This window comes from Ziziphus jujuba, chromosome 10 (genome assembly GCF_031755915.1).
Source record: "Ziziphus jujuba cultivar Dongzao chromosome 10, ASM3175591v1".
Taxonomy (NCBI): domain Eukaryota; kingdom Viridiplantae; phylum Streptophyta; class Magnoliopsida; order Rosales; family Rhamnaceae; genus Ziziphus; species Ziziphus jujuba.
Window position 1 is genome coordinate 21,469,834 of NC_083388.1, and position 13,441 is coordinate 21,483,274.

General features: G+C 31.8%; 2 protein-coding genes across 4 annotated transcripts; both read right to left on the reverse strand.

Annotated features, from left to right (window-relative positions):
- Positions 1-2,756: 2,756 nt before the first annotated feature.
- On the reverse strand, positions 2,757-3,601 carry LOC125420800 (rapid alkalinization factor). The gene has a single exon (XM_048467944.2). The coding sequence runs from the start codon at positions 3,370-3,372 to the stop codon at positions 3,010-3,012; it is 363 nt and encodes a 120-aa protein (XP_048323901.1). The 5' UTR covers positions 3,373-3,601; the 3' UTR covers positions 2,757-3,009.
- Positions 3,602-6,502: 2,901 nt separating this feature from the next.
- Positions 6,503-11,711, reverse strand: LOC107407387 (uncharacterized). 3 transcript variants are annotated; one of them, XR_007239357.2, is made up of 12 exons: positions 11,412-11,711; positions 10,853-10,972; positions 10,659-10,767; positions 10,292-10,543; positions 10,105-10,217; positions 9,806-9,870; positions 9,048-9,295; positions 8,814-8,970; positions 8,376-8,416; positions 8,103-8,286; positions 7,042-7,084; positions 6,503-6,829 (listed from the first exon to the last, which is right to left on the reverse strand). XR_007239357.2 is itself a non-coding variant. In XM_048469228.2 (11 exons), the coding sequence occupies exons 1-10, from the start codon at positions 11,514-11,516 to the stop codon at positions 8,147-8,149; spliced, it is 1,350 nt and encodes a 449-aa protein (XP_048325185.1). In that variant the 5' UTR covers positions 11,517-11,711; the 3' UTR covers positions 6,503-7,084; positions 8,103-8,146. The 3 variants fall into 3 exon arrangements, 1 of the variants encoding a protein (XP_048325185.1); XR_009634666.1 differs by having other exon boundaries at positions 6,503-6,840; positions 7,040-7,084; XM_048469228.2 differs by having other exon boundaries at positions 6,503-7,084.
- Between the last annotated feature and the right edge of the window lie 1,730 nt (positions 11,712-13,441).

The following is a 13,441-nucleotide window of genomic DNA, read 5'->3' on the forward strand; positions in this document are numbered from 1 at the left end:
TTATAATGAAAGCCCACTTGAAAGAGACAACGTCTTGTGCCTATGACCACGACTTGATGGCCTTATGGTCGACTGTAGAATGTAGATTTTTTAGAGTATCTCTTATAGTTCTTTGTCTATTTAAAAATTATTTACCATATTAAATAAATATATAAAATTTTAAAAAAAATTTATTCAATAGTTCTGTATATCAATTAAATTGATGTGGTAATAAAATAAAAAAATTTTAAAAAATACTGTCTATTTTTGGAAGTTCTGTTAGATATACGGAGTCAGTATTTTATTTATTTTTATTGATTTTTGTTATTAAAAAAAAAACTCATGCGTGAGTTTTTAATTTTTTAATTAAATATAATTTAAAATAAAAATTATATATTATTATTTAATAATATTTTAAACATAACTCATTGAAGATAAATTATCTAAAATATTATCTATTAAATAGAAAAAATATCATATAAATATAAATCTTTTTCAAAATTAATATCATAGATTCCAATAAAAATAATCATTGGAGATGCTCTTATATGTAAGTTGTGTGACAATGTGTTATATAAAACAAAACAATATATATTCACGTACAAATGTCAAAACAAAGCAATAAACCATATGGGCCTTTGCAAAGTACTTATTTGAGTGTTCATTTCTGAATAATGATTTGTTATACATATTACTTATACAATGCACTAGTTGTATATAAGTTTTTGACGGGATTTTTGGGGCTGTGGAATCTTAAATGAAAAGAGCTTAGAATGGTAGTTAGTTGCAGCCTTTCACTTTTTTTATTTAGTTTGTTTAAATTGGTTTTTATTTAAGACTCACCAACCAATGGAAAAATAAATAAATAAATGAAAAATACCACACATCTCAGCCAAAGCCAAATAAAAATTGGAGGAAAGAGAAATAAATCATTACTCCAATCTGGTAAAGTTTACCCACCGAGAGCTACTGCCAAAACTCAAACTCACCAACTCAGATTTCATAAACTGTTTCTGAATTTCAGTGCAAAGTGCAAACCCACCTAGCTTCTGCATTTTCATGTGGTTAGAATTGAAAGTTTGAACCTCAAATTAAGAAAATTGGTATTATATAATTGAGCTATACCACCTACCTGAGTTACGACATTCAACAATCCATCATATAGTTAGATCCATAATATTATATCCTCTCCAATGAAGAAAGAATTTCTTGCAAATGACTTTTTTGAGTTCTTATTCTTACCGTTTCATCCAATAGTAATTTAGTACAATAAAAAATAAAAATAAAAAAAAAGGTGCACCAGGAAGACCCACCTAACATATACAAAAGCTTTTCAAGACATAAGAAAAAGATACTCTGATACTCGAAATCTGAGAGGAAGCTTTTTTGCTTCCAATTCGTTTGGCAAAAGGGTCCACAATTTGGCTTTTAATTTGTTGTATGATTAGGAAGTCTTAACTTATAATCAACAACCCCACATACACCTAAACTAATCTATTATTACCAAAAAAAAACTAATTTATTAAAAGGTAGAGAGTCACTTCATAAAATAATATGATAATCAATATCAATTTGGGAACTGGCCCCTTTTTTTTTTTTTTTTTTTTTTTTTTCCTTTCCATTTGCTTTATAAATTCAACTTAATGAGAAAGACTTTCATGTGGAACCCATCTCAAAGTTTATGACAAATGGTGCATCTTTAATGAAAAAGATTTTCATGCGGAACCATCTCAAAGTTTATCACAAATGGTGCATCTGTGACCTTCTATTAGCCACCAATTCAAATTTGAATCAGGCAAACACAAAAAAAGAAGGTATAACATATGTTTTACTCTTTAACATGAATGTATACATTCCCCTTGACCAAACAGTTTAATTTTGATGGACCTTGAATTTATAAAAGGGCTAGAAAAAAATTATTGCTTTTTTCTTTTCTTTTTTTTTTTTAAAAAAAGTCCACCATGAAAATCAACTTGCCAGAACTGTACAAAGTAACATATTTTAAATTCAAATTCGCTCCAGCGCAGCCAGACAGCAAAGATATACCTCTTAATTATTTGGGTTACCATTGTCCAAAAAGAAAATTATTATTATTGTTGTTGGGGTACACCATCACAGCTCAAGAATCTCTCTTTTCCTTTCACTTTTTTTTAAAAAAATTTTTTTTACTGCTTTTCGTTTCCCTTACTCTATTTACTTTTACCCCTGTTATTTCGCTTACCTTTTTCCTTCTCAAAAAGTGTAATATAAAAAATTAAAAAAAAAAAATCAGCAGACAAATTAGAACAATGATTTTGCAAAACCAGCACTATTTTTTTTACCAAAATAATCCATTATTTCCATGAAAGGTGTAGGAATAAAGAAAATTGAAAAGAAGCAAATTTTTTTTGAATGAATAATTATTTACTAGGTTTGAACCGAGTCAAGGGTCCTCTTCCCATATGTAAAACATTTTACGAACAATTATTTACTATCTTTAGACTTTCACTAAAATTTTCAGTATATCATTAGAAGAAATAAGACAATTCCATTATCAAGCAACAAGAATAACCACTGTTCCAATTACATGAAATTTTCCAAGGAATTCAACCATATAAATTACAGTATACATTTTTTCAATTATACAAGTGTTAAAACCTCAGATCTTTCATCCTAAAATAGCAGACACAATCATTTTTAAATCAAAGAAAATTTAAACATTTTCCTTTTACACAGAACCCAAGCAGAAAAATAAGTGGGAACAAAAAAAAAAAAAAAAAAGAAAGTAGAAACAGAAATGATAAGAAAAGAATCACATATATAATCTTTTACACAGATGTAGAAATATTACTACCAACAACAATATTTCCATCAATAATTACCAACAAAACCCAGACCCATCACCATCAATCTTCTCCTTTTTTTTTTTTTGTTCTCTTTTTTTCCCTCTCTCTTTCCCCTGTTTTTATGTATAACAATCAAACCCATTTTCGACCCCCCAAAAAAAAAAAATTAAATAAAACTTAAAACTTAAAATTTTTAAAAAAAATTTCAACTCCTGCACCTTGTGATAGCACTGCAACCACGGTTGTAGGGATTGGCCTGAGCTCCGGGCTGACAATTGTAGTAAGAAGCACCACGGCGAGAGCAAGGAACAGTGTTCCTTTGAAGCGCACCGTAGCTGATGTAATTACCGGTGGCTAAAATACGCCGGTTGATCTCCGAGTCAAACTCAAACTCCTCCCCTGCAGCTAAGCACTCTGCTATGGAACCCTTACAGGAAGATCTGGTGGGCATCCATCCCAGGTCCTGAATGTGGCCCCCACTTGCCCCGACGACCGATGATGATGAGCTTGCCACCACCATGATTAAGGCACAGATCACGAGGAATGCTGCGGAGTATAACTTAGCCATTGTTTAACAAAACAAGCTCTATCTCCTTTCGTTTTCTTGGTTTCTTTGTGGGTATTTTTCTTTTCTTTTATTTTCTTGTGCTGCTCTTCTCTGTTTCTCTCTGTGTTTTCTTGTGCTTATCTCTCTCTTCAGGTTGTTTTCTCTTCAACAGTTTAGCCAAAGAGACAAAGAAAACCAGGACAAGGATACAAGGTCACTCAGGGACTTATAACTGGCCTCTTATACAAAAATGACATGGGTTTTGGTATTTATTTACGAATGTGCCATTGAGTTTGAAATATGAGAATATGGGCAACCACTAAGGGAGGGACTAGAAGACTATAACGATTAAGACAATGTAGCTTGGCAGGAAATTGAAAGCAATATATTTGTTTTTAGAATAAAAAAATAAATAAAATACTAGCCCACATTGTTAATCTCAATTTATAGAAATTGACTTTGATTTAGTCATGTGATTGTAAAACGTAATTGTAAACAGCTCATTGTGAAAGATGAATCAATTTGGTTTTGTTTACTTTTTATTTTTAGGAGGAAACCTAAAATGCTTTTTTATTTTTATTTTTTTGACTAAATGTCATTTTTGACGGCTATAAAGTATAAGCTTAGGGGGGTTTTACTATTTTTCACATAAAAAGTAAAAAGAAGTACAAGTCACACAACTTTAGGTAGTTTACAATAGCTTACCTAAATATCAAAATGTGTATATGTACTTTATCGTTTTTTCGTCTAATACTTGTAGGCATAGCACGAAAAGACACAATTTAACAAAATATATATATATATATATACAATAATAAATTATTGGGAAACCAATCATATAAATAAATATAAAAACGAAAAGAATATTAGTAGTATAAAATCATGTAAAGCATCACGATTATTTTTCAATATTAATAATTTGCATGGTACAAAGAAAAAAAAAACGACAATAAATCCATGTCTACAATAAATTTTCAAAACAATGAGATAAGCGCTTGGGCGAAGACAATTTCTTCTTAAAAATAAATCTAATCTTAGAAAAAAAAAAAAAAGTAAAAAAGTCAAATGTCAAAGGTTATAAAAAGGTCAAGAGGGGTGCCAATGTTCAATAAATATAAAACAAAATGGCAAGGCAGTAAATAAAGTGGAAAAGCGAGTGCAAAATGCAGAAACGAGGACACCAGTGCACGTAGTTGACCGGCTGAGGGCAGAGGGAGGAGGATGATGTTTTGTTTATCGAATTAGAAAAACAAGAGGAAAGACGGCATCTAGGGTTAGCACCAAATTCCCTGTGGTTTTTTTCCCTACACAAAGTCCATCCAAGAATCTGTTAACCGAAACACGTTTTCTTTTCTATTCCTATATAAAAAAAGAAAAAACCAAATCCTATTCACCTGCTGCCGTCACCGTTACTTAACGTGTCGTTTTGTTTTTGCTTTCAACCGTAAAACCATCCATTCCCAATTTTTGTTTCTGGCAGTAAGTTTAGTACATCTGTATGCACCGTTGTTCAACACTTGTCATATTACATAGCATTAATTCTTTTTTTTTTTTTGGGTGAATATTATCATTCATTCCTTTGTTTTATCTACTTGCATTCAAATTTTTAGAGCTATTATGTTTTAGGCAGAATTAGGAAAAAAAAAAAATCAATCTTAACTAACTTGTAATCATACATACATAAAACAAATTATTTCACGTGATTGTTATTTTAGATTATATTTCAAGTTTGCAAGAAGTTATTAAAGTTGGAAATTAATCTTCAAGAGCTCATAGAATTATAAAAAAGTTAAGTAGGAAAACAAAAATTTACAAAGAAGTAGAACCGAGAGTGCTGCACTAATCAATTTTTTCCGTTGAGTGAAGTGAACCGCACGTAAAAATAAAACCAAGCATATCCAACTAACGAATTGGACATTATGGGTGTCCACACCATAAATTATGTAAAATTACACATGCCCTGTGTCTTTTAAAAGTAGTGTCCATTTTCATTTTTGTACTATCGAACGTTATGATTAATTCTATCATATTTTTTCTAAGCCAATACATTTATATATTGAATATGACTAAATATATTTATTTTAAACGCCTACAGCTTATTTAATATTATTCACATTAATGGTTTTAAAGTGTTCTCTAGATTCCTTTAAAAAAACAAAAGTGTTTTCTAAATACAAATAAGAAAAATGCAATTAAATAAATACAATCAAAATAGTTTTTGTTTGGCAAAAGAAAGACGAATTTTAATAATAAAATCAAAATGAAAGTGTTAAATTGACAAATTTGTTAACATTACATAGTTATAATTGGCAAAAATATTTAGTTACGGGATTTTTTTTTTTTTTTTTTTGATAAGTAAGTTACGGGAGTTTAATCAACATAATTAAAAAATAATTTCATTAAAATTATATTAAGCAAAGGTACTTGTAGTTAACATAACATTAAACGAATGCATATCACAATAAAATAAAATAAATTCATAATATAAATATCTCCCCGCTCCCCAACGCTAGGTTCACATGGCTCGGCCTTTCAAACTTCACAACGGTTAGTAGTTCTATTTGTCTTATTTTATCATTTCGATAAAAAAATTTTCACTTTCACGGGAAAAAGGTGAAGTCGAAGACGATCGAATTGGACGGCGTTAGCCAACAGTGAACGCCTACGTAACGTGTACGTAGCCGTTGAAAGTTTGTGGGGCCGACACAGATCGCTAGGACGGTGTTTGCGCGTTCCCAAAACCATCTCTCCTAAAGCCAGCTGGCTCTTAACAATCTAGCCCCAGCATTTCTTTTAATTATTATTTTTTTAACTAGAAAAATAATTATTCCAAATATTTTTTAGACTGATAGAAAATATTAGAAAACCTCTTTTTTTTTTCTTTTTTTTTTTTGGGTGAATAATTTAAAAAACCACTTATTTCGTCATGAATCTTCGCTCATTATTTTCCCTGTTTACTCACATGATTTCAAAGGGACAAATAAGACATTCTCTCACATTTTGACAAAAATGCCCTTCAGGTTTCAAACTTCCCAGACACCATCCCTAACCTGCATTTCGGTTGGCCAAATCTTTTTTGACCTTGTGGATAATAAACCATGCACTTGCCAATAATTAATGGGGCTTTCCTTAAAATAAAACATTTAACAGGTTTCAACATAAATAATACAAATATAAATAAATAGGTAACCACTTTGTTTGAACCCATCCAATCTATCCCAAAACCACCCAATTTTATTTTATTTTATATATATATATATAAAAAGAGAGATTAGCTACCATTAGTATCTTAAATCAGATTAACTACCATTACATCCTGGAGTGTAAGCTATGTTCAAGGATCGTGCTAAACAAACGAGTAAGCACAAAATCCTCAACCGATTGACTGAGGCAAAGTGTTTTGTGGGGTCCCATGCAGATATTTCCAGATTTCAGAATCATCAAAATTGAATGATTTATCACAATCCCATGCAAGAATCTGAAAACATGACCCAAACAAAGTAGAAAACTAGTTACATTTCGTCATCTACCTCAAACTACAGCATGTGTGTACAGTCATCTATGATGGCACTCATGCCCTATTTACTTCTCACCATTTCTGTATACACGTTTCTTGCCCACACATTAAGGAAAAAAAAAAAAAAAAAAAAAGAGAGCAATATATCTTACTCAACTAGATAAAAAGGTTACCTGTCATTGATTAGGAAAACCAGATCATGCAAAAACCAGATTCCTGCAAACAAATGCAAATGTCAATCAGCACTAAGATTTGCTCCATTTTTATGTAGTAACAGAAGGGACCCCTACAACTGCTGTGCAGATGACCGTGACTGATCAGTGCATGTGAGGTTTTGAGCTCACCAACACACCAAGCCCATGAAAATTAACGTGGAAGGTTGTCATATCAGAATGGACCCAATAATTTAAATGCCTGACACTTGACATACTTTTTTCGGATCACCATGTACTGGTCTGATGACTACTGTAAAAAGGTAGTGAAAAAGGCTGTGAAAGAGTACATCGACACAGAGTTTTACAAACCAGCATCTCAATCCCAACGTTAACATTTGATGGAACTGGTTTCTAATGATTCTTGTTTATTCTCATGTTTCTAATCTGGAAAACCATAAAACAGTCTCCAAAAAAGTAATTTTCCCATGACATCGGGAAATGGTGGTTGATATACCTTTTTTTTTTTTTTTCTTTTTGGAACCTTAGACAGTGAGCGAACTTGAATACCGTAAACTTAAACTACAACGTCTTATCGAGGTTTTAAGCCATCTGAATCCTCACACGTTGTCAAAGACTACTGCAACAATTTCATATTGCATCTCACTATCTAACTGTCTTAATCAGATTGACATTTAAAACGAAGCACTATAACTATGGATAAACCACATGAAGTAACAGTGTTCATATAAGCTGTCAGTACCTGTTAAAGTAATGTTGATGTAAACTTATTTATCGAAAAATGGTGATGTATACTGGGCAATGTCAATTTTATCAACTATTTAACACTATGGACCTTTAACTGGCAGAACTCCAACAGACTGATAAGAAGAATTAATTACAAATTAAATGTTTAAGAAATCATTCAAAAGCAGGAGAGACTCGGGCTACTTTTCTAAGTCCTAGATGTACAACCTTACTGAAAATACACAATAAGAAGAAAAATAAAGATAAGCTGCTGAAAGAATTTGAGAACTTTAGAAAACAGAAGGCATATTATAAGAGGACACTAAAGCACTTACATGGGGGACGAGAGAAATATCAAAACAATAGCAAACCAACACCGCTATTGTTCTTCATAGTATGGTGGTGTTGACTGAACACAAAGTTCGGGGTCTTCTCCATCATTATCATCCTCCTCATCAGCATCTACCCAGTTACCAGGATGGCGTTGTGAGAAGCCATGGCCATTAATTTGTGATCTATCTGAAAGCAAAGAATTGCAGCAGCATTAGCCATTGCAGGTGGTGGGGGATAAAATGTACAAGATCAATCCAATCAGCCCTCTTACTAACCTTGAGATTCTTCTAAATGATTTTTCTCCACAGGGTGGCCGCTAATATCACTAGTCAAGAAAATGCAGCTAAGATCAATCAATTATAATATCAAAATGTAACCAGGATTTCATTATGACCACCTTAAAAAGAAATTTAGGAGTTAAGAGTAAGGATAATGTTGTCAATTAGAGTACGATATTGTCAATATTCTCTCGCAAAGGAAATAGGTAGTACTGGGAACTATAAATGTGTATGTTTCCAGGCCTGAGCACTTGGAGCACTGCATCCAGTTTACTTTGCGAAGAACAAGAAATAATATTTACAAGATAGATACTGAGATAGAGGCACGCAGACAGACTGGAAACATACAGAAACAGAGAGTGCAAAAGTCAAGATATAAGCAATAAAAGCAAAAAAAATTGATAGATACAGAAGCAAGTAGTAGTTTCAGGATACATATTAGGATCCACAGATTCATTTTCTCTATTTGGTGCAGCCTTTGAGATATACATTGTGCTAATCCTTGGAATTTCCCTCTGTTCATTAGCATTAGAAATTGTTTCTCCTTGAGCATTTCTTCCATCAGCACCATTACCACTTTTTGCAGCACTTCCTGCATACAGTAAAGACGTTGGCACAATATACTGCCCAAATTAAAACACTAAAGAAAGTAAAAAATTAGTCTGTTACCTGAAAGATCAGACCAAATTCTAGTGTGATCAGATGGATGCTCAGACACATTTACTCTAGACCTGCCTTGCCCTTGTGACCCTGTGCTATCAGCAACCTGCACATGCATTCCAGCAGCCGCTTGTGGAGGTTCTGAGGGATTGCTTTCATGAAGTTGTGATACTAACATGGTAGCAAGTACAAGCGTCGCATCAAAGTTTGAAGTGGAACCATCATCTAGCCCGAACTTTGGAGCCATAAGAACAGGCCTGACTTTCAGACATGTGATTATTAAACATCAAAGTCACATTTACGTTAAAACAATATTGGTACCACATAAATGTAAGAAACAAACACAAATTTATAGCATTTGATAGAAAGTATATTTCCCCTACATCATGACACCTTGTTAAACTCATATTAAGATTCCCATAAAATTTCTAGAAGGTAATTCAAAATTATGTTGGATGTCCACCTGGATTATGATGACCAATGAGAATGGTAACAACCATCTTAAATGTGTTGAAATGATAAGATTAATATGGGATACTCAACAAGATCATGACCCACAATACTTAAAAACTATCAAAATATGTAAGTGCTAGTTAGAACTTGGCTGCCTGCATTGATAGGTTGCATTTGCATGTTGGTTTGAAGTCACCAATCCACCAGGAAATCATTTAGATGATAGAAAACCATCACAAGGCAGGAATAGACAGGTATAAACAGGAAAATCTTAGATACCCAAGATAAAACAGGTATTGACAGGAAAATCTTACTCGCCAGCTTTTTCAAAATATAACTGGATGTCAACTTCACAGCCCTCGCAGAAAGTAAGAAATGCCTGAGATAAGTAATAATCAGAGAAAATCTAACCATCAAAGTTAAATTGCTTTGATGCAACTTGATATATTTTTGGAGAAAGCATGAACTAATGATAGTAATTGAAGATAGTAACATTCACTTGGCGAGTGTCATCGTTTAAAAACCTTAAAAAAGCACATTGTTGTCAAGTAATTCATTAACCAAGACCTCCACAAATTAAAATGACCAAGTTCCAGAGCTTCAGTTACTAAACCTTCAATTCCTTCACTCCTAACGTCACATCAACAGGATCACCACTGTGGGTATATTGAACAAACTCTTCTACTGGATCTATCCACAGTTGAGTATGTAACAATGAATCATTATCTGCAGTTGCAAATTGAAGAATTAACAACCTGTAGGCAGAAAAAATTCAATAATAAATCCGGCATTCATATTACCTTTGGTCGGGTCTATATAACTTCTAAGTTCAACTGCTTTCCCTCCAATTTCACTTGCTGCATCAGAAGGGAAGGAAGTGGGTTCTGTTGCAATGATGGTTATCTCTTGAAGGGATGATTGAAAATTAGCAAGCAATCTGTTGAGATCCCGAGGCCTCACTACTAATTTACTTGGGAATCTTCTCCTATCAAGTGTCAAATGTTGTATGCTTGGTTCGACATTGCAAGTAATCCAGTACGCTTTTCTCATACCTATAAAGTAATCGATCTCAAGTTTAACTCGATAATTTTAGTAAAAACATAACACACAGGGTAGCAAACATTTTATCCCCATTTCCAAAGCTATATTATATAGTAATATACATACCATTATAGCACTCCAGGGTCCACTGAACTTTTGATGCATCAGGATCAGGCAATTCAATGCTCAAGTGATCTATATTCGATAAGGGTGTCCGCAGTACAGAACAAATTGCCTGAACAGATAAAACCAGTATAGCTAATAGCACTGCTAGTTACAGTCTCTCACGTTAGAAAATATGGTAAGCCATGTTTGAGTACCTTCAAAAGCACACTGCATTCGACTTGGTTGCCAGTAATTGTATAGACATCAAAGAAACCAGGCTTAAATGTAATAGACTGATAGGCAGAACGTGACGAATTAAGAGTATGCAAAGCAAGCTGCAGAAAATAAAAAAATAATTTAAAAAAAATAAAATATAAATATATATATATATATATATATATATATATATATATATATATATATAATTCAGGAAATAGTGAAATACAGAACAAAACCATATGATAATAACGCAAATACCAAAAAAAAAAAAAAAAAAAAAGGGTAATCCAAGCGGTAATCCTATTTCAGCGTGACAACTGAGAAATTTCTAGAAGAAAAGGTATGAACGTTCAAATTCTAAATCCCTAACTGTTTTACCAATATACAGTTTTCAGATAGCATACTCAATTAACTCACCATTAACAAAATCTAATCGAAGAACCACAAAAAGAACTAAATCACATTAAAAAGGGGAAAAAAAAAAAAAAGCAGTGCTCAAGTATACGCAGTATTAAAGCAAAAAAAAATAAGAAAACAATGGTGGAAAATTAGTACCTGAGAAGGGGAAGCTTGGAGGGCAAGCTCGTTGCCGACACGTGAGAGGCACGTGATGGAGCGAGCGAAGGTCTTGAGGGCGTTCCCGCTCAGAGTAACCTCCATGATGTCTCCTCTTCTTCTTCTTCTTCTCTCCCGCTCGTTCGTCCGCCAAGGCGGGAACGTCGTAGTCTTTTGTGTATAATCTGACGGTCTGGGTGAATCTGGAACGTACACGTCATTAACTAGCTCACTGTGTCACCTCACCTGCCATTGATCTCCAGTCTCAACTGTTTTTATTGTTTCTTACAATTTTTTTTTTTTCTTTTTTGTTTGGGGGTGGGGGGGGTGTAATTTACACAATTTTTTCTTGAAAAAAAAAAAAAAAAGTGGCATATATATATATATATACATATTTTTTTTTTACTTACATAGTTTGCAGTTAAACTTCAGAATATGGCAATTTTTATCCAATTACATTAGACTGTATTCAAAATAATATATTTTAATTGGGCTGAATTTAAAATAATTTCTCGGAGCTCAAAAAGACAAATGGAGTTTTGTGTAATTTGCCTTTAAACTGACATATACAAATAACATACTTTAAAAATTAAAAATTTTATTATATACAATTAAATATTATGTAATTCCCTTTTGTATATTTTCAAAAAAGAAAATTTCCTTTTGTATCTATTAATTGGTTACTTTTTTTTAAAAAAATTTTGCAGTATATTTTTATTGGTTACTAATGTGTAGAAATTTTTTTTTTCTTCTTTTTGTAAATATTGATGTGTAGAATTAACGAAATAATATAATGTATATATAGGTGTTAAGAAATGAATAAAAAATAAGCGTTCACATTAATTCTTACAATATCTTTGTGAAAAAAAATTTTCTTAAAATATCTAAATAAAGTATAAAAATATTTTAAAAAAAAAAACTATTAACCATTTAAAAAAAAGAATTTTAAATAAAATTGTATTATGAAAGTATTAATTAATCTCTTTAATGCAATCAATAAATGAAATAAAAATTGAATTCTTAAAAATAAAGGAGAAGCTTTGGGATGTATCCAGCGAATGATAATTTTAACTTTTGTCTGACGATCATTGTCTTCATTCTCCTCATAAACTACTAGATAGAAGTCGTTTCGACAAATTGAATGTGCTGAAGCTATGACTGGAATTTTGTTCAGGAAACAAAATGATAATTATTCTAAGATATTAATATCAAAACAAAATATTAGTAAATAAAAGTATAGTTCTACTGACCAAATGACAATAGCAAAATTAGAAATGAATGTCTTTAAACCATCCCCCCAAAAAAAATAATAATAATAAAATAAAAAAGTAAAAAATAAAAATTGTTTTGATTATCATAAATTACCAATCAAGAGAAATTCTGTTGTCATCAAAATCACGTGAAGTTCCATTTTCTCCACTACTGGTCTCCTCTGGCACATAAAGTGTTATGAAGAACCTGAACAAGTTTTGGCGAGAATCTTATCCATCGGCACCAGCTCTTACCGCTATTAATTCCCAATAACAAAAACAAATTAGCAGAAGTAAAACCTCATTAGTACAAATTTAATGCGCTACTTCTTTACATATTTCTGTAAATAAGTTTTGTTAATTAATTCAACCAACAGTTCATTAGCAACTTTGGATTCGGAAAAAAGAAATCAATAATGTAATAAATAAAACGATAACCAATAATTTATTTTGTGAATATATATGTATATATATTTTCCGATTATAGTAACTTTTTAGTCCAATGCCAAATCCTTTTTCAACTGGCACGGGGCAGGAATTTTTTCTTTTTTCTTTTTTTTTTTAACAATTTTCAATTTACTAAAATCACATGTACACATGAAATATAGAGTATTACTACTTATTATATATTGAACGAATTACAAACTGTTATGGAAACTACGCAAAAATTTAGGCGTCTAGCAAATTGATGGGTTCATAACACAAATAAATTGTTAATTGAATTGATAGAAAATGCATGGTCTGTTTATTAGTGGGAAAAAAAAAGTTGTACATTATTAA